Below are 20,000 nucleotides of genomic sequence, written 5' to 3'. Positions count from 1 at the left end.
ATCATTTACATTTAGTCATTTAGCAGACGCTTTTATCCAAGCTCGCCGACCTTTCAACCCTTTATTGACTCTCGACCACTTTCGGCTACATCCGCGACGGTGGAAGCGTCGAGAAACAGGGAGTTGCATCGCTTCAAAATGGTTGGTTTTCAGTCGTTTACAACTGTCCACAGCAACAACCTCGCTGAGGGCTTCACGGCTGCTGAACCACTCCGTTGCAGCCTCTCACCGGGCTTCAATGCATCCCTATGGGGCAAACGATCAGGTCCTTTAAACGTCAGACCTCCATGTGGAGACGGGAGGCTCGGTCACGCGTCTTAGCGTGTTGTGAGACATGTTCTGGATAAAAGTAATATCACATCTTCATTGAGAACTCCTTTTTGTTTGGTCCCCGTACACCCAGAGCGCAGCATTGGCTGCAGCAGGTTGCCAGTAGGAAGCGACGCAGCTTCCCGTTTCTAGTCTCACATTAGAAGGGGTGGAGAGGAAATGGCCGATAAAGGCCTGAAAAAACGCTTTTTTTTTTTTAGGGGCCGTCTAGGTCAGACCCATTCGACTGGCGGTCCCGCGGGGCCGGACACGCCCCTTTTCAAAACCGTCGCCCGCGCCGGTCCTCCGAGTCCCCGCCGGGCGCACCATCAGTTCGCTCGCACCCGAGCGGAGTTTTTCCGAGTTCCCGCCGGGCGCCGGCATCGGGTGGGCGGCGGACAGGACCGGCCCCGATTCGCTCGGCGTACCCCTCGGCAAACATTGTCAACGCAATCAGCGGTTTCTAGGCAGCGGCACCAACGGGCCCATTGGCGGGGGGCCTGACGGCGGCTGGTTCCTCAGGCTGACCCCCCGCGGAGCGTTCCGCTTGATGGACACGGACCCGTCGGGGAAACCACCACGCGCCCCCTTGGTTTTTGCGGCCCCCCGCATCGGGCCTCGTCACCCGTCACCCACTTTCCTCCGTCTTTTGGGCGTGGGCCGGCCGCCGCCTGGAATCCATCACGGTGATAAAAACTAAAGTGAGAGAAGGTGGATGCACCCGACTGGTTGCACTCCAGGTGGGTGTAGATCTACCCACATCACTGTGACCGGGGCGGTTGGCAGCGGTTGAGTTGGCCTGTGCAGTTGAACGGCCCTGCTCCACCCACACGGCGGTGCGGGTGGCGTGTTTCCCGGCCCGCGAGGTCGTCGCCGAGGACGTCGCCAATAACGGGAGAGCGTCCCCCGCAACATTTAAAGGGCAAGGGCCGGGCTGACGGAGGGCCAAAGCGTCCTCCAGCGAAGGGCTTCCGGCATTTCCACGGCAACGGGGCAAGCACTCCGATCGCACTTTTGCGTCAACGAGCAAAGCATGAATTCAATTACCTTCGGCCTGGAACGCATATTATGGGTCAAAAACGAAAGATGTTTTATTTCGTGTCTAAAATATCGAAGTTGGATAAATACACAAATATGTGAATCATCTAAATTTCCAGCACATTCCTCAATCAAGGTGTTTTTTTAATGATGTGAACTCATTGTTTTGAATGAATTACTGATTAATCAACACATTCCGGTTCAAATGTCGTAAATAAAATCAATACAATCATTCCCCCCCCCCCCCCCCCCCTGTCATTTTGGACCCGACCTCCGCGTTCCAGGGTCAAGGGTCGTCAGGCGTGGTGCAGTGGGAGGTGCGGTACCTTCTGCTCGTCGGGGACCAGCATCTTCCGGGCCTTCTTGATCATGGGCTGCGGCTTCAGCTCCTCGTCGCTGAAGCGGTGCCGCCGCGGGTCGAAGGCCTCCTGGCCCGGGACGCTGGACAGCGCCAGGTCCGCCGGGTCGGGGTCAAAGTTCACCATTATGTCGCCGCTGCCGCTGCCGCCCGTGGCCAACGCCGGCGGCGACATCATGGGGCCCGGGGGACAAGAGGAGGAAGGGGAGGAGGAGGAGGAGGAGGAGGAGGCGGAGGAGGAGGAGGAGGAGCAGGAGGGGGAGGGGGAGGAATCCGGAGGAACCGCCTGACAGCCTGGAGGGGGAGGAATGGGGGAGGAATCGTGAGTCAGCTGAAGCTTTCGAGGCGTCCGAAAAACCCAGAACGCAGTCGACGGCGGCTCCCCGGTCGGCCCGCCGGAGGGCGACGGCGAGCGCCAACTTCCAGGGACGGAGCCCAGCCCAATCCGGCGGCAGCATCTTCTACCAACACCGATCACTTTACCCATCATGCACTGCGCTTCACGTCTCTCCGCTTTGGAATAAAATAACCTGGTGTATATTAGATACTGGAATTGATGTCGTTCTCTTGACCAAACAGCGCCCCCTCGTGGATTGGATGCCGGTCCACTGCGTCCCGTCATTTGTCTCCGATGCTCATGATGTCATCAGCTGCACTCATTCACATTTACAGCCAATCACGTCTTGATAAAACATTCTGTTGTTATGTCTGTTACGATGACTCGTCATCATCTCCCGGAGCTGCTTTCCGAACCTGATTGGCTGTAAAACGACTGGGCTGCAATGAGCGAGGGGGCGCTGTTTTTTGAAAAATATGAATAGGAATACAAGTTTAAATCGTTTATACATCAGCTGGCTATTTCTTTCCGAGGTGAAAAAGACGGAACTTAATGCACGATGGGTGATAAGTGATGGGTTCAACGGGGTCTCTGGAAGTGGAGCCTCCCTGTCGCCCTCTACTGGCCGGCCGGGGAACAGCCGTAAGATGGAGGCGAGTGGCGGCAGCGAATTACATCTTGTTCTCATGTTCTGTGTGATCAGGATATTATTATTATTATTATTGTTAATAGTGTTATTATTGTTATGATTATTATGATTATGATTATTATTGTTATTAATTATTATTGTTATTATTATTATTATTTTTAATGTTGTTGTTATTATGTATTTATTCCTTTTTGTGGCTGTCGCTCTGTCTGTTTCTCTGCAATTCAGTGAATCTGTTTCCGCCTATCCATTGATCCATACATCCCTTCCTCCATCCATCCCTCCGTCCATCCCTCCGTCCATCCCTCCGTCCATCCAGGACCACTGGACAGGGAGTCACATGGACTTTACTGGGTCACATGTTGTGGCCGTCGGGCAGCGTGCCAGTTGCTCTGAACCATAAAGAGGATTATTTACTATCCTATGGACGCCTGGAGAGCGGTTCCATCGCAATTTAAATGGTTTGTGTGTGTGTGTGTGTGTGTGTGTGTGTGTGTCTGGGGGGGGGGGGGCTGGAGGGGTGAGGGCTGTTCATCCTGGTTCATAACTGGTTGTAACGAGGCTCCTTATCAGCTTCCTGTTTAGGACCACGGGGCCAGTCCGCCCTCAACACTGGACCCACTAAGGTTTGGCTCCGGTTGCCATGGTAACGCTCACATCAAGCACAGCGGGGGAATCTGGAGCGATGTAGTTGATTTTAACGACAAGATTATTTACTTTTGGAGACTTTTGTATGTATTCATAATATTATAATATTCGTAACATAAACTAACAGGAACAACAACCACCACCAACACCTCCCTAACTCTCCGCCGATCACGTTATGTTAACTACTCAGTCACTCATAGGTCGCTGAAATGACTGCGACAGACACATTTCACTAACTGCAATAAACAGTGTCTATACATATATACACATATATATATATATATAAATATATACATATATACACATATATATATATATATAAATATATATACAGTACACAAACACACACACACACACATATATATATATATACACACACATGCACCGGCCCATGCAGAGAGCTCCGGTTCTAGGCATTTTGCCGCTCTGGGCAAACTGTTGTTCTTTATTTACAATCTGTTTTTTTATCCATAGCACTGTACGGGACTGGGTGACGTTTTTAATTTGTTCTGTTACGTATATAGATCATGCTACTCATACATATAAACATACACTGTATATGATTATGAACATCCCCACTCCAGTCACACTGGGTGCAGTACCAACACCTCACCACCAGGTGTCAGTAAAAGCCAGAATGGCGCTGAGTCTCCTGCAGGTTGAGCAGCAGCACAGATCTGCTTTGATATTTATAGATACAATCTTATTTAGTCAGACGTGACTTTCTTATCTTAACGGCAAATACACACACAGTTAGATCCATGTCCTGCTGTGTCCCTGTTCAACTGCAGAGCATTAAAAAGAGGAATTCAATGGGATTTCAACGGGATAATTGATGGATGCAGGCGATAACCCGCCTTTAAATCCATATCATCACTTTCAGAAATGATTGAGTGTAATATTAACTTATATTTCTGACATTTATTTTGCTCATTTGCTTTCTTATTCTTACCATTCTAACTATTTTAATGAGTAGTAGTATTTCCATTAAAATAAAGGCGGATGAAAGGTGCGAGAAAAAAATATGACTACAATAAATATGGCTGCAGGCAGCAATACACAGGGTCCATTATAACACCAATTATAATTTTTAGAATTCCCATGGAATGTAGCATCAGTTTGTGCCGTCGCTCATCTTGAACCAGCACTACCTCTAGAACAAGTTACATTTTCAGAGTTTCCATTGAACGCAGCATCATAATGATGCAGTGACGCGAGCTTTCCGAGTCCGGGTGACGCGCAGAATTATTAATTCAAGGATAAACTTGTGTGTTGTGACTTTATCCTCAATATGAGAAGGTGTCCGCCTACTTCCTGTCAGGTCCCTGTCTACTTCCTGTATACACAGAGTCCTGTCTCACGCTGTCTCTGTGGAAGGAAATCACTCCGTGTGGAAGTTGCCAGCAACACGCTTCCATTAAAACGGATTAAACACTGCACGTCCCTCAGAGACATTTCAGCAACTTTTTTAACTTTTGGGACTAAAATAAAAACAGAGACGATTCGGCCCCGTTGCTCTGGAGCTTCAAGCGAACTCCATGTGTGAGGTCACAAACACAGAACATGATTTGGGCTGCTTTGGACTCCTACAGTCTGTGCGCGTAACGAATCCGATGCTGCAAAATAAGGAGGGACACGGCACCGGGTTCGATGGGACAGCATGCGTTTATATTTACAAAAAGGGCAAAACAAACACACACACACACACACACACACACACACACACACACACACACACACACACACACACACACACACACACACACACACACACACACACACACACACACACACACACAGTGTGCAACCACTTCAGTGCAGTCTACACTATGTAGCTCACACAATGTGAATGGGCGTTCGTAGCCACAACCTGCACATATAGTGAATTGGATGATGATGTCACAAAGCGTCTGGGTCCACAGGCTGATCTCGCTTCACCATCCGGCCCAAAAGTTCGGCTACTTCCGATCAAATTGTATCGGTTTTTCACTAATTCCTGCTCCGAACGATATGGATGAAACTCAAAACCACGAGATGTTTGTGACGTAGCGGTTTACACCGCACCTCACCTCACCTGGTGCAACAGATACTTTTAGCCGGGTTGGACATATTTTGCGTCGAATGCTTTCGCCCGTGTCTGTGATTTTGGTCAAATTTGGTTTTTCACTCCTTCAGGATAGTTTTAGATTTCAAAATTCAGAGAATCTTTCCCAAACAATATCAATATTACTCCTAACAATAATAATAATAATAATTTTAATAATAACATATGTTTCCCAGTATCGTAATTTACATTTAAAATTTTATTTTAAATTATAATCATATTTTCTCCAGATATTATTTCTAAAATTCCACCCAACGCTGAGTCCATACTGTGTATAAATACAGTATATATATATATATATATATATATATATATATATATATATATATATGGGGGGACAGCGGACCCCAGCTTGGGAACCCCTGCGCCAGTTAACCAGACCACGTCTTGTGCTTGTTTTAAAAACAACAGCTCAGCTCTTCCTGGAGAAAGGAGCGTCCTTTCTCAAAACAATCCAACAGAGCTCCCTCCAGCAGCAGCAGCCCTTTCGGGGCGTTTCCAAAATGGCCGCCTCCAAAGTGTTTTCGGGCGCCGCCGGGCGGCGTGCCGCGCATCGGCAAATACACAAACGCCGGCGGAAGCCGGGGAGAGGGGGAAAAAATAAAACAAGGTAAAAATTAAACAACACCACCCCAAAACGGCAGCCGCTGGGACTGGGATGTCTGGAGGAGGAGTCAACGGGAAGAGGCTTGTTTCGGGGGGCGGAGCCGCACGGAGACCACCATGAAGACCACCACCGGGGGTCATTTGGAGGTCGCCGAGGCTGTTTTTTTTTTTGGTAGTTCAACTCCGTGAACTCCGCTTGCTGGGTTTGATGGGAGAGGCTTTGGGGGGGGGGGGGGTTTGAGATACGGTGTTTAAATTAAAGTGGTAATCCGTGGGATTACACGGCGCCCGAAAATCCGCTGGGAGCGGCAGCGGCGGCGGCAGCGGCGGCGGCTCGTTTCCTGGCTTCCGTGTTGAATTTGTACCTTTTTTTTTTTCTCTTTTTTTTTTGGTAGCGTCCGAAACAAACCCCTCGTGCTCCCGGTTCTGACTGGGTTAGGGTTGGGGGAGGTTAGGGGGAGGTTAGGGGGAGGGTTAGGGGGGAGGGTTGGGGGAGGTTAGGGGGAGGGTTAGGGGGGAGGGTTATGGGGGAGGTTCGACCGTTCTCTGACCGCAACCAGCTGCTTTGGCCAAATCACCGGCGGCTGCGTTTCACTCCTTGCCCAAAGTGCCAAATAAATAAAGTGTCACATATGGGATTTATTATTATTATTATTATTATTATTATTTTTATTATTATTATTTTACTTTTTATTTTTTTCTCAAAATAATGGCAGGGATTACCACCTCAAAGTTGCATGTGATCAGAGACATTGGCTGTGGGAGCTGCACTTCACTGAGCCCCCGCACACAGTGTGCACTGGAGAGGACGCCAACAGGAAGTGATACCACCGACAGGAAGCGATGGAGTTTATCTATTACAGGTATCGGGGAAGAGGGCTGCCGTGGCAACGCACGCGTTAGGGTTCGTTTTTCCAAGTTTTTTGGGCGAAATTTGACAAAAGCCAGGCGAGCTGAACCCCCCCCACGCATCCAGGCACCATTTTAATTGTTAATTGTTGTTTTTTTATTATTTAACCATTTATTCTTTTTTTGTATTTTTGTATTTTGGGATGTTCTCAAACGCTGACGACCCTACACGCACACACAGCAGCTGATCCTGGATAAGCGCCGATCTGATAACGTTCATTCTGGACAAAAAGTTGAAACGGATCCAGGAACAGAACCCTGCGGCGGGGGGGAGGGGGGGGGGGGGGTTAGGCAGCGCTCCAGCTGTCTGTCGGCCCTGCTCCAAGCATCCCATAATGAATGTCACAGTGCTCCCGTAGCGACGCACAGCTTTGCTCCGCTTAATCCACGGCAACCTGTCGTTTGAATTTTAGAGACAAACCGCACACTGGCTTATGCTAGCGTGCTAACATGCTAATGTACTATAACCATGTTCAATATGTTGCCGACTACGAATAGTAGTAGGAGTAGTATTGATAGTAGTAGTAATAGTAGAAGTAGCAATAATAGTAGTAGCACCTGTAGTAGTACTAGTAGTAGCAGTTGAACTACTAGTACGAGTACTATTAGTACCAGAGTAGATACATGGCAGGATGTTGCATTGCGGTGTTGGCCTCGTGTTGTTCTGAAACAGGAAGTACTCTGCTATAGGAAGCGTGTTACGTAAACAGTGTCCCCCGCCCTGCGACCTACACACAGCTTCCTCCACACACACACACACACACACACACACCAGACACACACACACACACACACACACACACACACACACACACACACACACACACACACACACACACACACACACACACACACACATACCCACCCACCCACCCACCCACCCACCCACACACACACACACACACACACACACACACACACACACACACACACACACACACACACCACACACACACATCTAGTTTTCTATATGGCCGTCACTATTCACCCTGTCTCTCTCTCTCTCTCTCTTGCAGTACTGTGTATCAGTGTATCAGTGTATCAGTGTATCAGTGTATCAGTGTATCAGTGTACACTGGCTCCCATCAGGCATTCATCTCATCCAACAGCAGATGTTGTTGTGAATGTTTTCATATTTTCATTCATAATGTTGAATACTTTGGAGCCAGCCCAGAGGAGGGCGTGGCGTCACATGACACCAACCACATGTAATAATAATAAATATCAGTGTCTATAATAAGACACAAGTGAACTACCCTGCACGCTATATACACTATATACACACTGTATACAAACTGTATACACTATATAGACTGTATACACACTGTATACACTATATAGACTGTGTATACTACATATATTATATACACCATATACACACTGTGTACACTATAAAGACTGTATACACTATATATACTATATACACAATATATACTATATACACTATATACACTGTATACACTATATAGACTGTATATACTATATACACTACATATACTATATACCATAAATAAACTATATACTAAATACACTACATACACTATATATACTATATACACTATGAAATCTCATCTCATCACCGTTCTCAGTCAGCATTTGCAATCGCCACGTTACCGTGAAATAACACAATATATAATATATATACAATACATACCAGCCACGCCCCCTTACTGTGAAATAACACTATATATACTACATAAAATATCTACACTTTATATACTATCTATACTAGCCACGCCCCCTTACCGTGAAATAACACTATATATAATATATACACTTTATATACTATCTATACCAACCACCTTAACACTATATATAAAATATATACTACATAAAATATACACCCTTTATATACTATCTATACTAGCCACGCCCCCTTACCGTGAAATAACACTATATATACTACATAAAATATATACACTTTATATACTATCTATACCAACCACCTTAACACTATATATAAAATATATACTACATTAAATATATACACTTTATATACTATCTATAGCAGCCACGCCCCCTTAGCGTGGACTAACACTATATATAATATATAATATACACACTTTATATACTATCTATAGCAGCCACGCCCCCTTAGACTAACACGGGTCCTTGCTTAACGACCAGATCTGAGGAACAGACCTGGTCGCTAAATGAGGAGTACCGGTATTTCGGGTTAAATTCAGTCGTTAACAATTAGAAGTAAATAACATGTTTTTTTTTCATAAATATCACAGATCATTTATTTAAAAACTCTTTCCTCTATTATCGGTGACGCGGCGGAACCTGGAAAGGTAATGCTCGACGGACCCGGTTAAGGGCTATAAAACAATGAACGACGGGTAATGAGTAACACCCTCAGCGGATGGGTTCTGAATGGAGTGAGTGAGCGAGGCTTCAGTCGCGTCACCTCCTCTCGATTCACTTCAGCAGATTCACTTCTGGAAACAACCGAGCTGCGCGGGTTGATACATCACACGTGTCCTGTGATATTTGTGACGCAGCTTCCACGACAATATAAGGACATGCAAACAAACAGGAGTCTTTCCGAAAAGGCCGCCGCTCTCCCCCATCGCGTGTGTTCGTACGACGGTGCGCGGGGGTGGACGCGGGGATCGACATATCGGCGCGTTTGTTTACTTTGGGACGGACGGGGGGTTTGGACTCATCGGCGCGTTTGTGTATTTTGGGGCGGAGGGGCCGGGTCGCGGCCACGCCCCAGGGGGGCTGCTGCGCGGTGGAATGTCCCTTTAACAGGAGACCAGATGCCGCCGGTGTGGAGCTGCCGCTGCTCCGTCCTGCAGCTAATCCACACCGACGGCACTCCGCTCTGCCCCTCCGCTCGCCCCTTCTCCAAGCGCCTCCCTCCCTCTCAATCCCTCCCCCTCGCTCCCTTTCCCTCCCTCCCGCTCTCCCTCCCCCTCGCTCCCTTTCCCTCCCTCCCGCTCTCCCTCCCCTCGTCTTTTGCTTCGCTGCTCTCTGCAGCGGCACGTGATGTTCAGCCTGCACATGGCCGGGCGTGTGAGGGAGGGAGGGGGTGAGAGCGAGAGCGAGAGAGAGCGAGAGAGAGCGAGCGAGAGAGAGCGAGCGAGAGGGATGGAGAGAAAAATAGAGGGAGGTGGCAAGTGGGAGAGATTTCAAAACATTCAAAGCAAACACTCGACTCATCTCTCCCACACAATCCCTCTCCCTCTCTCTCCCTCCACCTTTCTCCCCCTTTCTTTCACCCTCTCTTTCTCCCACTGTACAGAATCGGAGGACTGCGTCCGTTTTTCCTTTAACCCTGTCCTGCCCAGATGACAATCACTATCCATCCATCTATCTATCTTTCTATCTATCTATTCATCCATCTATCTATTTGTCTATTCATCCATTTATCCATCTACTGTATCTATTGATCCATCTTTCTATTTATTCATCCATCTATCATCTATCTATTCATCCATCTATCTATTCATCCATTTATCCATCTATCTATCATCTATCTATTCATCCATCTATCCACTAATCCATCTCTCCATCATCTATCTTTTCATCCATCTATCTATTCATCCATCTATCTAGTCATCCATCTATCTCTCCATCATCCATTCATCTATCCATTCATCTATTAATTAATCTATCTATTCATCCATCCATCGATCTATCCATTCATCTATCCATCCATCTAATCATCTATCCATCCATCTATCTATCTATCGTCCATCTCTCTACTCATCCATCCATCTATCCATCTATCTGTCCATCCATCCATCTGTGATGTTTCATTGTTTCCTCTTTGTCTGGTCAAATAGATAATACAGGTTTTCAGAGCGTGGAGGAGCTCCACCTTCCACCAAAGCTAAAAGGAAACAGGTTCCAAGCCGTTGCAGTTTGGAGCCCGAACTCCACCCCGGCACGCCCACACCTGTCGAGCTCCATGCCCCCCTCGACCGCAGCGCCTACATCCCCAAAAGGGCGTCGCTGAGGCTGGCGGCCCGGACGGACGACCACCGCTCCGGCCGCGCGGGATGGCAAGCCTTGCGGGGGGAGGAGCTTGGCCGTTTTGGGGACTTCGGCGTAGTTTCCACGGCTCCCTCCAGAGGGCGCTGTTTGTCGCAGCAACGCGCCGCCCCCCAGATTAAAAAAAATAACAGCACAAAGTCTTCCACAGAGCCGGGCGCTCGGCGCGCTGGGTCGGGGCGTCGGGCCGAGAGGGGAGCCGGTTGGAGGGTCGGAAAACAGGGGGAGGAGCCGCGTCCGCCGCATCACGGCGTGGGGTTCATGACGACTCGGGGCTTTGCGACGGGGGTTGCGAGGCGGGGAGAGAGAAAAAATAATAAAATCGTTTTTTCGGGGTTTTTTTCCGGTTCGCCAACACATAGAACGGAGAGCGCTCCAAACAGCTGCTGTGTTTTGGGTTTTTTTCCCCCCCCTGAATTTGCTTGATCCACATGTTTTGCCCCAAATGAGAGAGAGAGAGAGAGAGAGAGAGAGAGAGAGAGAGAGAGAGAGAGAGAGAGAGAGAGAGAGAAGGCCTGCAGATGGGATATTGGATTTTTTTGTATCTTTCCATCTGTTTCTGATTCTCTCTCGCCCTCTCCTCCTCCCCCCCTCTCCCTCCCTCAGGACCTCAGGGATTTCTGGCTGAACGCATCAAACTCAATTCAGTCATGTGTTCATAATTCAGAATAAAGGGCGCCCGCACACACACACAGACACACACACACACACACACACCTTTAAACACACACGTACGCACCAAGATGCACACACACTCAAGAACACACATACAAACACACGCATTATGCAAACACACACACACACCAAAATACAGATGCACACAAACACACAAATAGTTGTAGAGAATACACATGAATCTACACACACTGAAACATACTGTACATGCACATAAGTGCATGCATATGACAATGCACACACACACACACACATACACACACACACACACACACACACACACACACAGATAAAGACGCACAAAATTACAAATATACACACACATTTGCACACTTAAGCAAATTCATGCACATACACACACACACACTCATACGCACGGGCACACACACAAAAATATAACACAACCATGCAGCCATGCATGCATGAAAATACACAGTCACGCATGAGGACATACACACACACACAAACGTACAATGGCACATGCAATGCACACACACACACACACACACACACACACACACACACACACACACACACACACACACACACACACACACACACACACACACGTACGCACACACACACAGTAGTTGTGTGCACTGTATTTTATCTCTGCTTTTCCTCGCTCTACGTGCGTACTGGTCGCTGAAACAAACCTCCAACATTTTCAGCACAAGCACCACAACTCATGATCCGCCAGCGTCGCCGTCCTGGTTTTTCTAAATTTATCGTCACTTGCCCTCATTTGCACTTCCTGTGAGGGACTCAGGAAAGCCCGCCCACCTCTACCCAGCCCTACCACCGGAGGGTGTGGTCACAGGCAACATCACACAGCAGCAGCTCACAACATGGACGCTGCATTCCTGCGTCAGCTCTCCCAAAATCGGAAAATGACGGAAAACTCTATCAGAAAAGCCCACAGGACAACCCCTGTTTCCTCCCAACCAACCAACCAACCAACCACCCACCCAATCAACCAACCACCCACCCAACCGACCAACCACCCAATTAACCAACCGACCGACCAACCAACCGACCAACCAACCGACCACCCAATCAAACAACCGACCACCCGACCAACCAACCACCCATCCAATCCACCAACCAACCACCCAATTAACCAACCAACCACCCACCCACCCAATCAACCACCCACCCACCCACCCACCCAACCAACCACCCAATTAACCAACCGACCACCCAATCAAACAACCGACCAACCAACCGACCACCCAATCAAACAACCAACCAACCAACCATCCACCCATCCAATCCACCAACCAACCACCCACCCACCCACCCGACCGACCAACCGACCAACCGACCGACCACCCATCCAATCCACCAACCAACCACCCATCCACCAACCACCCAACCAACCAACCACCCACCCAATCAACCAACCGACCAACCAACCAACCACCCAATTAACCAACCGACCACCCAATCAAACAACCGACCAACCAACCATCCACCCATCCAATCCACCAACCACCCAATTAACCAACCAACCAACCACCCATCCACCAACCAACCAACCACCCAATTAACCAACCAACCAACCAACCACCCAATCAACCTCCCAACTAATCAACCAACCAACCGATTAACCAACCAACCCACCCACCACCCACCCAATCAACCAACCACCCACCCACCCAATCAACCAACCAACCAACCACCCACTTAATCAACCAACCAACCAACCAACTGACCAATCAACCAATCAATGACCAACCAATCAATGGTGAGCCAATTAGTGCACCAACTAATCAACTGACCAATCAATCAATCAATCAATCAATCAATCAATCAATTCAACAGCTACCTAGCGCGCAGCTGGGACCAACTACCAGATAGCATTCGCTTAGCTGTGCTGCATTGCCATGGCGACCACGTCAGCGGCTATTTGCACATCAGCCCCGAAAAGCGCTGCGGGCGCAACTTTTCCCAAAAAAAACAACACTTTTCAGGACACGTCTCCGTACTGCTTCTGGGTCGAGATTCAGAAGGAGAAGACAATCAGGTTCAACCTTCCTGTCTCCCTCCCTCTCCCCCCCCCCCCCCCCCCTCTCTCTCTCCCTCTTTGCTGATATTGTTTGATTGTGATTGTGAGGTTATTCTTACATAATGAATGAGAACCAGAGAAAACGAGAGGAAAACAGCAGGAGGAAGGAGCGACTCCGTGGGCACAACCGGAGAGGAAAAGGGTTCCTGGTAGTTAGAGAGAGAGAGAGAGAGGGGAAGGCAGGGAGGGACAGAGAGAGAGAGAGAGAGAGAGGGGAGGATGAGAAGAAGGAAGAGAAGACAAGAGGCAGGGAAGGGAGGAGGGGAGAAGACAATAGAACGGAAGAGCAAAAGGATGGAGCGGGAGGGAAAAGAAAGGAGGGAGAAGAAGGGAAGAGCAGAGCAAAGAGGAGAGCAGAGACTATAAGGGAACGAAAGAGAAGAGAAGAGTAGAGAAGAGGAAAGAAGGGAAGGGGGAAGGAGAGAGGGAAGGGGAGGGAAGTGGAGAGCAGAGGATACAATAGAAAAGATGAGAAGGTGGGAATGGGTCCAGCGCTCGTTAGGATCCCCCTTCGTTAGCGTCATTAGCGAGCTTCCTGCGGCGACGCTCACGGTCCCGTGCTGCTCTGCCGCGCCTCTGCTTCCTCATTAAGCCTCCTCCACGTGCACACGTACCGTCTACATGTCCATGGACACTCTACGTGCACACGTCCGCTCTACATGTCCATGGACACTCTACGTGCACACGTACCGGCTACATGTCCATGGACGCTCTACGTGCAGATGTACGCTCTACGTGCACACGTCCACTCTACATGTCCATGGATGCTCTACGTGCAGATGTACGCTCTACGTGCACACGTCCACTCTACATGTCCATGGATGCTCTACGTGCAGATGTACGCTCTACGTGCACACGTCCACTCTACATGTCCATGGATGCTCTACGTGCAGATGTACGCTCTACGTGCACACGTCCACTCTACATGTCCATGGATGCTCTACGTGCAGATGTACGCTCTACGTGCACACGTCCACTCTACATGTCCATGGACACTCCACGTGCACATGGACGCTCCACGTGCACATGTACGCTCTACGTGCACAGGTCCACTCTACATGTCCATGGACGCTCCACGTACACATGTACGCTCTACATGTCCATGGACGCTCCACGTGCACATGTATGCTCTACGTGCACACGTCCGCTCTACATGTCCATGGACGCACTACATGTCCTCGGACGCTTTACGTGCACACGTCCACTCTGCGTGCACACGTACCGTCTACATGTCCATGGACGCTCTACATGCAGATGCAGCCTCTATGGCACACATACCCTCTAAGCGGATGTGCACACATAGAGGGTTTTTGCACAAGAACACTGTATGTAAGCAGCTGCCCTCTACGTGCACACGTACCCTCTACGTGTACACATCCTCTCTATGTGCACACATCCGCTCTACATGCACATGTACCCTCTACATGTGCACATCCTCTCTACGTGCACACGTTCCCTCTACGTGGGCATGTACCCTCTACGTGCACACGTGCGCTCCACATGCACATACGGCTGCATGAGAGGGTGTACGTGTCTTCTTGCCCTGTTTTCCCGCTGGAGCAGCACGTGTAAAGTCCATCAGGGTGGCTAATGGACGTAGCATACAGAGCTGAGATTTCAAGGGGAATTCCACCCATTTCCAGCTTTAAAAAACCGGCAAAACGATAGATAAATGTGTGGTCCAATGATTATTATGGAACCAAGCCCCCCCCCGTAGCGCCCCCTAGAGGGCCCCGCTCCAAACCAAACGTGGACGCTCCGTGGCTGCGCTCGCCACCGCAGGTCTTCACGGCCGACTTGCCGCCTGCATCCGCTCCCAACGTGTGGTAAAGAAGCAGCAGCAACGCAGCCCGATGTGGAGCAACAGGCGGCAGCGTCTGTCTTTATCCTCTTCATGCAACCCTGCATGCACACTTACAGAGCGTTTACTTGAAGGAGTAGCAGCGGCCGTGAAACTATTTCACCATCACGTCACGTTTTACAGTTGATCCGCGGTTTGCGTGCGAGCCCGACCGTGGGGGGGGGCGTCCACGCTCCGCTACACCGCTGGCTCAGAGCGCCGCCATGTTTTCATAGAAATACTGATATTCGGCGCCAGTGAGTGGGCAACGTATCGCAAGAGGAAGTATCGCGGCGATATTCTCAAGTGTCGATATGTCGTCCGACCTCCAGTGGGAACGCGTCCGAAGATCCGATGTTCTGCTGTTTCGGCTTTTCCAGAAACGAGCACTGAGTCTAAAATAATAATAATAATAATAATAATAATATTAATAATAATAATAACAAAAATAACAACAATAATAATAATAACAAGAACGACAATAATAATAATTATATAATAACAATAATAATAATAACAATAAGAAAAATAATACAAATAATAATAATAATAATAATAATAATAACAATAATAATAATAATAACAATAATTATCATAATCATCATAATAATAATCGCACAGGGTCATCAAGCCGCGGGTGCACCAACGTGTCCTCACTGAGAAGAACATCTGGAACATTGTCCTGGACCTCAGGCCTCGTTTTGGGTTCATACATCAAACTTCAATTTGAGTTTTGAGCGAATTTGCGTGAGAGTACGTGTACACTGCAACTCATTTCAAGGCGCCGTCGTCTCGGGCGTGGCTCGGGGAATTCGGGGCCGATTTGGGGCCACGCGGCGTCTCAACACTTCTACACTAACCTTGTAAACTCCTGCACGGCAGCGTTAGAGCCAAGTCCCACATCCTAAAAACTACTCCCATGATGGTCGGCAAGGAGAGAGAGAGGGAGGGAGAGAGAGAGAGAGAGAGAGAGAGAGAGAAAGGGAGAGGTTGATGGATGTTTAAAGACAGCAATTAGGATGGAGGAGGGCGAGGAGTCCACAGGGAGAGAGAAAGGGATGATGGTCCTCATTAAACACACTTGTGGGTTATGAACACACACACACACACACACACACACACACACACACACACACACACACACACACACACACACACACACACACACACACACTCTTTGTGCCATACTATGCATTGACGCTCGGCCGCCCGCAGCAGTGGAAGCACAACGCTCACCCTGCTCCGCATGTTGAACCTCGTACCAAGTGCCGCATCACTCTGTGCGTGTATGACATCATCAAACATCACAAACCACCTTTTAACACCCCCCCCCCCGCTGTTGCGTCAGCAGAATGGGACCCAGGGGCCCGATGCCCGCGGAGGCCTCCTCGGCGGGGGGCTCGGAGGTGCGGGCCCCCCCAGCTGCATTTTGGAAGCTTCTATCTGCTCCACCCTGTTACTGCGCCGCACGGGCTCCTCCCAGACCGCGTCTCAACCCAAAACCAAAAAAAAAAAAATTTTTTTAAAAAAAAATTTTAAAACACGCGCCGCCAGGGTCGTGGCCCCGGAGCCTGGAAGGAGTGGGAGGTGAGAGGAGCCCTCGGTGCAGCGTTAGTGTCATGTGTAAAGCACACAGGACTCAGGGATGTAACGGCGAGGCTTAGTGGTCATGGCCACGGCGACGCCCCACGGCTCTCGTCAACCACGTCGTCGTTCCATAGACGCACACGACTCCTTTACCTTTTTATTTATATTTTTTTTACGTCTTTTTTAAGATTTTCACCAACTTGGCGAAAAAAATTGCGACTCTTCCAAAAGCCCCCTTTCCGACTCGCCACCGAAGGAACGAGCGCTCGGGCCTGGGAGGGGACTTTAGAGGGTTACGGGGCCCATCTGAGGAACCGCTTCCCCCAGGTGCATCGGGACGGATCCACTCACCGCGTTGACACTCGGGTCCTCCCATGATGCTTTGCTGCGGCGGCGGCGGCGGCGGCGGCGGCGGCGGCTTCACAGTCTCCAGCCCCAGCAGCGAGGAGGAGGAGGATGAAGAGGAGGAGGAGGAGGAGGAGGAGCAGGGTGGAGGGGAGGAGGGAGGGCACTGGGAGCTCTGGTTGGGCACCGCAGACTGCGACCTCTGGGGAGGAGACGATGATGATCATCTTATTATTATTATTATTTTTATTATTATCATTATAATAATTATCATGATTATTATTATTATTATACAATACAATAATAATAATAATAACAACAACAACAATAATATTAATAATACATTTAGACCATTATCAAATACACAGCAAACAGACATTTTAATTGACGTAGTTAGGTTCTCGCTCTCATGTTTCCTTTTCCAGTAATTTCACATTTCGGACAAATAGAAATACCCTAAATGAGATGAGAAACAATGTCAAGAAGGTCAATGGGTCCTGGTCGACATGGAGACAAGGTGATGATGCTAAGCAACAAATGGCCGCTGTGGGAGTTAGCATCGGGTATTAGCTGTGAGTGTTAAAATTGGGTGTTAGCTGTGGGTGTTAGCATCGGGTGCTAGCTGTGGGTGTTAGCATCGGGTGCTAGCTGTGGGTGTTAGCATCGGGTGCTAGTTGTAAGCGCTATCAGTGGATACTTGCGGCAGGATCCACCATGGCTGTGTTGTGGCTAACCTGAGAGGGGATCTGTGCGTTGGTGGAGCTGGGGCCCGTGTTGTGCATCCCCATGCCGTTCTCGGTGAGGAACTCCTCCAGGTCCATGTACTGGAGCTGGAACAGGCCTCCGTCGCAGGGCAGGGTCCGCTCCCACAGCAGCGGGCCAAGGAAGGCCGACTGGGAGTTGGGGCGCAGTGGCCCCGATCCCGGGGCGCCGCCCGCCACCGCGGGCGGACCTCCGGCCCCCGCGCCCGGGGAGGCCTCGTCGTAGTCCTGGGGCTTGTCCTTGTCTGCGAGGGGAGACGGGAGCAGGGAGGGAGGTGTCACAGGAGCTAGGCTAGCTGACCCCATCCGCCGCCTTGCGTCGAGCCAACGCAGTTAGCATGCACCCCGGCGCGTACGGGGAGGAGACTGGCATCGACCTTCTTGCCTGAATTTGGGCGACGCGGCAATTTCCCTCGAGGAGGTTGACCTCCAAAAATCGAAAGGTCGCCCGCTGGACCCGCCCAGCGCTTTGAGCGTCAGACCCTGGTGTGCGACATGTGGATCGCCTGCACGTCCGGATTCAGAGTGGTTGGGGCGGGGCTGGGTGTAGGGACGGACCGCCGCGCCGCAGCGGGTTCGATGCCCGGCTTCTTAGCAGGGCGCGCGACTCAGAGGCAGCGGTGAAGAAGGGCTTTGTGAATATCAGTGTCAGTCCCAAACGCTCAGGCGCGGCACGTCAAACATGACGGGTCACTAAGATACCGCCCCAAATATAAAGACAATATAAAGAGATTCTATTTTTTTCCCACACTGTTGCATTTTTATCTTTACTATTTTTTACTTTATATACTATTTTAATTTCTTCGTTTTTTTCCAGACTTTTATATTTTTATTTTTACCATTTTTTACTTTGTATTCGATTTTAAATTATTATTGTTTAATTTTTCCAGGCTGTTGTATTTTTATTTCTACAATTTTTCACTTCATATTCTATCCCGGGGCGGTCACCCTACCACGCCGGCTCCCCCTCGCCTCCTGGAGGCCTCCCGGGGTCCCCCTGGGGTCCCCCTGAGGTCCCCCTGGGATGTGTCCGTCCGGTAAACGTTGGTGAAAACTTCTCACGTGAGGGAACCAAGAACGGAGAGCGAGGAAGAGGAACCGTAAAAGAGTTTCCTTCCAAGACTGGACCTGCCCAGCTTCCCTGCTGCGCCGCGCATCGACACGCGTGTTGGACAGACAGACAGACAGACAGACAGACAGACAGACAGACAGAGAGGATAGTAATGAAGAGAGAGGGGGATGGTTGGAGAGAGAGAGAGAGAGAGAGAGATGGATGGATGGATGGAGAGAGTGAGACAGGTGAAGAGAGGGAACGATGGATTGAGAGAGAGAGAGAGAGAGAGAGAGAGAGAGAGAGAGAGAGAGAGAGAGGGGAAGGAGAGCGAGAGAGAGAGATGGATGGATGAGAGAGAGAGAGAAAGAGAGAGAGAGAGATGGATGGAGAGGGAGATATGGATGAGATGGATGGGTGGAGAGGGTGAGAGGTGAAAAGAGAGATGGAGAGATGGATGGAGAGGGAGGCGGATGGATGGAGAGAGATATGGATGGAGAGAGAAAGAGAGATGTGATAGAGTGGGAGTGGGCGAAGGCGTGAAACAAAGCGGGCGAGCTGCAGCTTCACTTCACACGATGGAGGAGTGAACGAGGGAGCGAGGGAGCGAGGGAGGGAGGGAGGGAGGGAACGAGGCAGGGAGGGAACAAGGCACGGAGGGAGGGAGCGAGGGAGGGCAAGAGAGGGGGAGAGATGGAAAAGAAAGGAATAAA

At 49.5% G+C, this 20,000-nt stretch overlaps 1 protein-coding gene across 1 annotated transcript in view; it reads right to left on the bottom strand.

The window, feature by feature from the left end:
- The window catches only part of LOC307230909 (uncharacterized protein), a gene marked incomplete at both ends in the record, with an annotated part of 31,472 nt that overhangs the window by 288 nt on the left and 11,184 nt on the right, over nucleotides 1-20,000 (bottom strand). Inside the window, 4 exons of the mRNA XM_080001401.1 lie at nucleotides 1,674-1,999; nucleotides 17,482-17,677; nucleotides 18,210-18,481; nucleotides 18,593-18,719. Coding sequence (XP_079857527.1) covers nucleotides 1,674-1,999; nucleotides 17,482-17,677; nucleotides 18,210-18,481; nucleotides 18,593-18,719 — 921 coding nt within the window. The remainder of the gene's footprint in view (nucleotides 1-1,673; nucleotides 2,000-17,481; nucleotides 17,678-18,209; nucleotides 18,482-18,592; nucleotides 18,720-20,000) is intronic.

This window comes from Zeus faber, assembly GCF_960531495.2.
Source record: "Zeus faber genome assembly, chromosome: 1".
NCBI lineage: Eukaryota > Metazoa > Chordata > Actinopteri > Zeiformes > Zeidae > Zeus > Zeus faber.
This window is presented reverse-complemented; position numbering and strand designations above follow the sequence as displayed.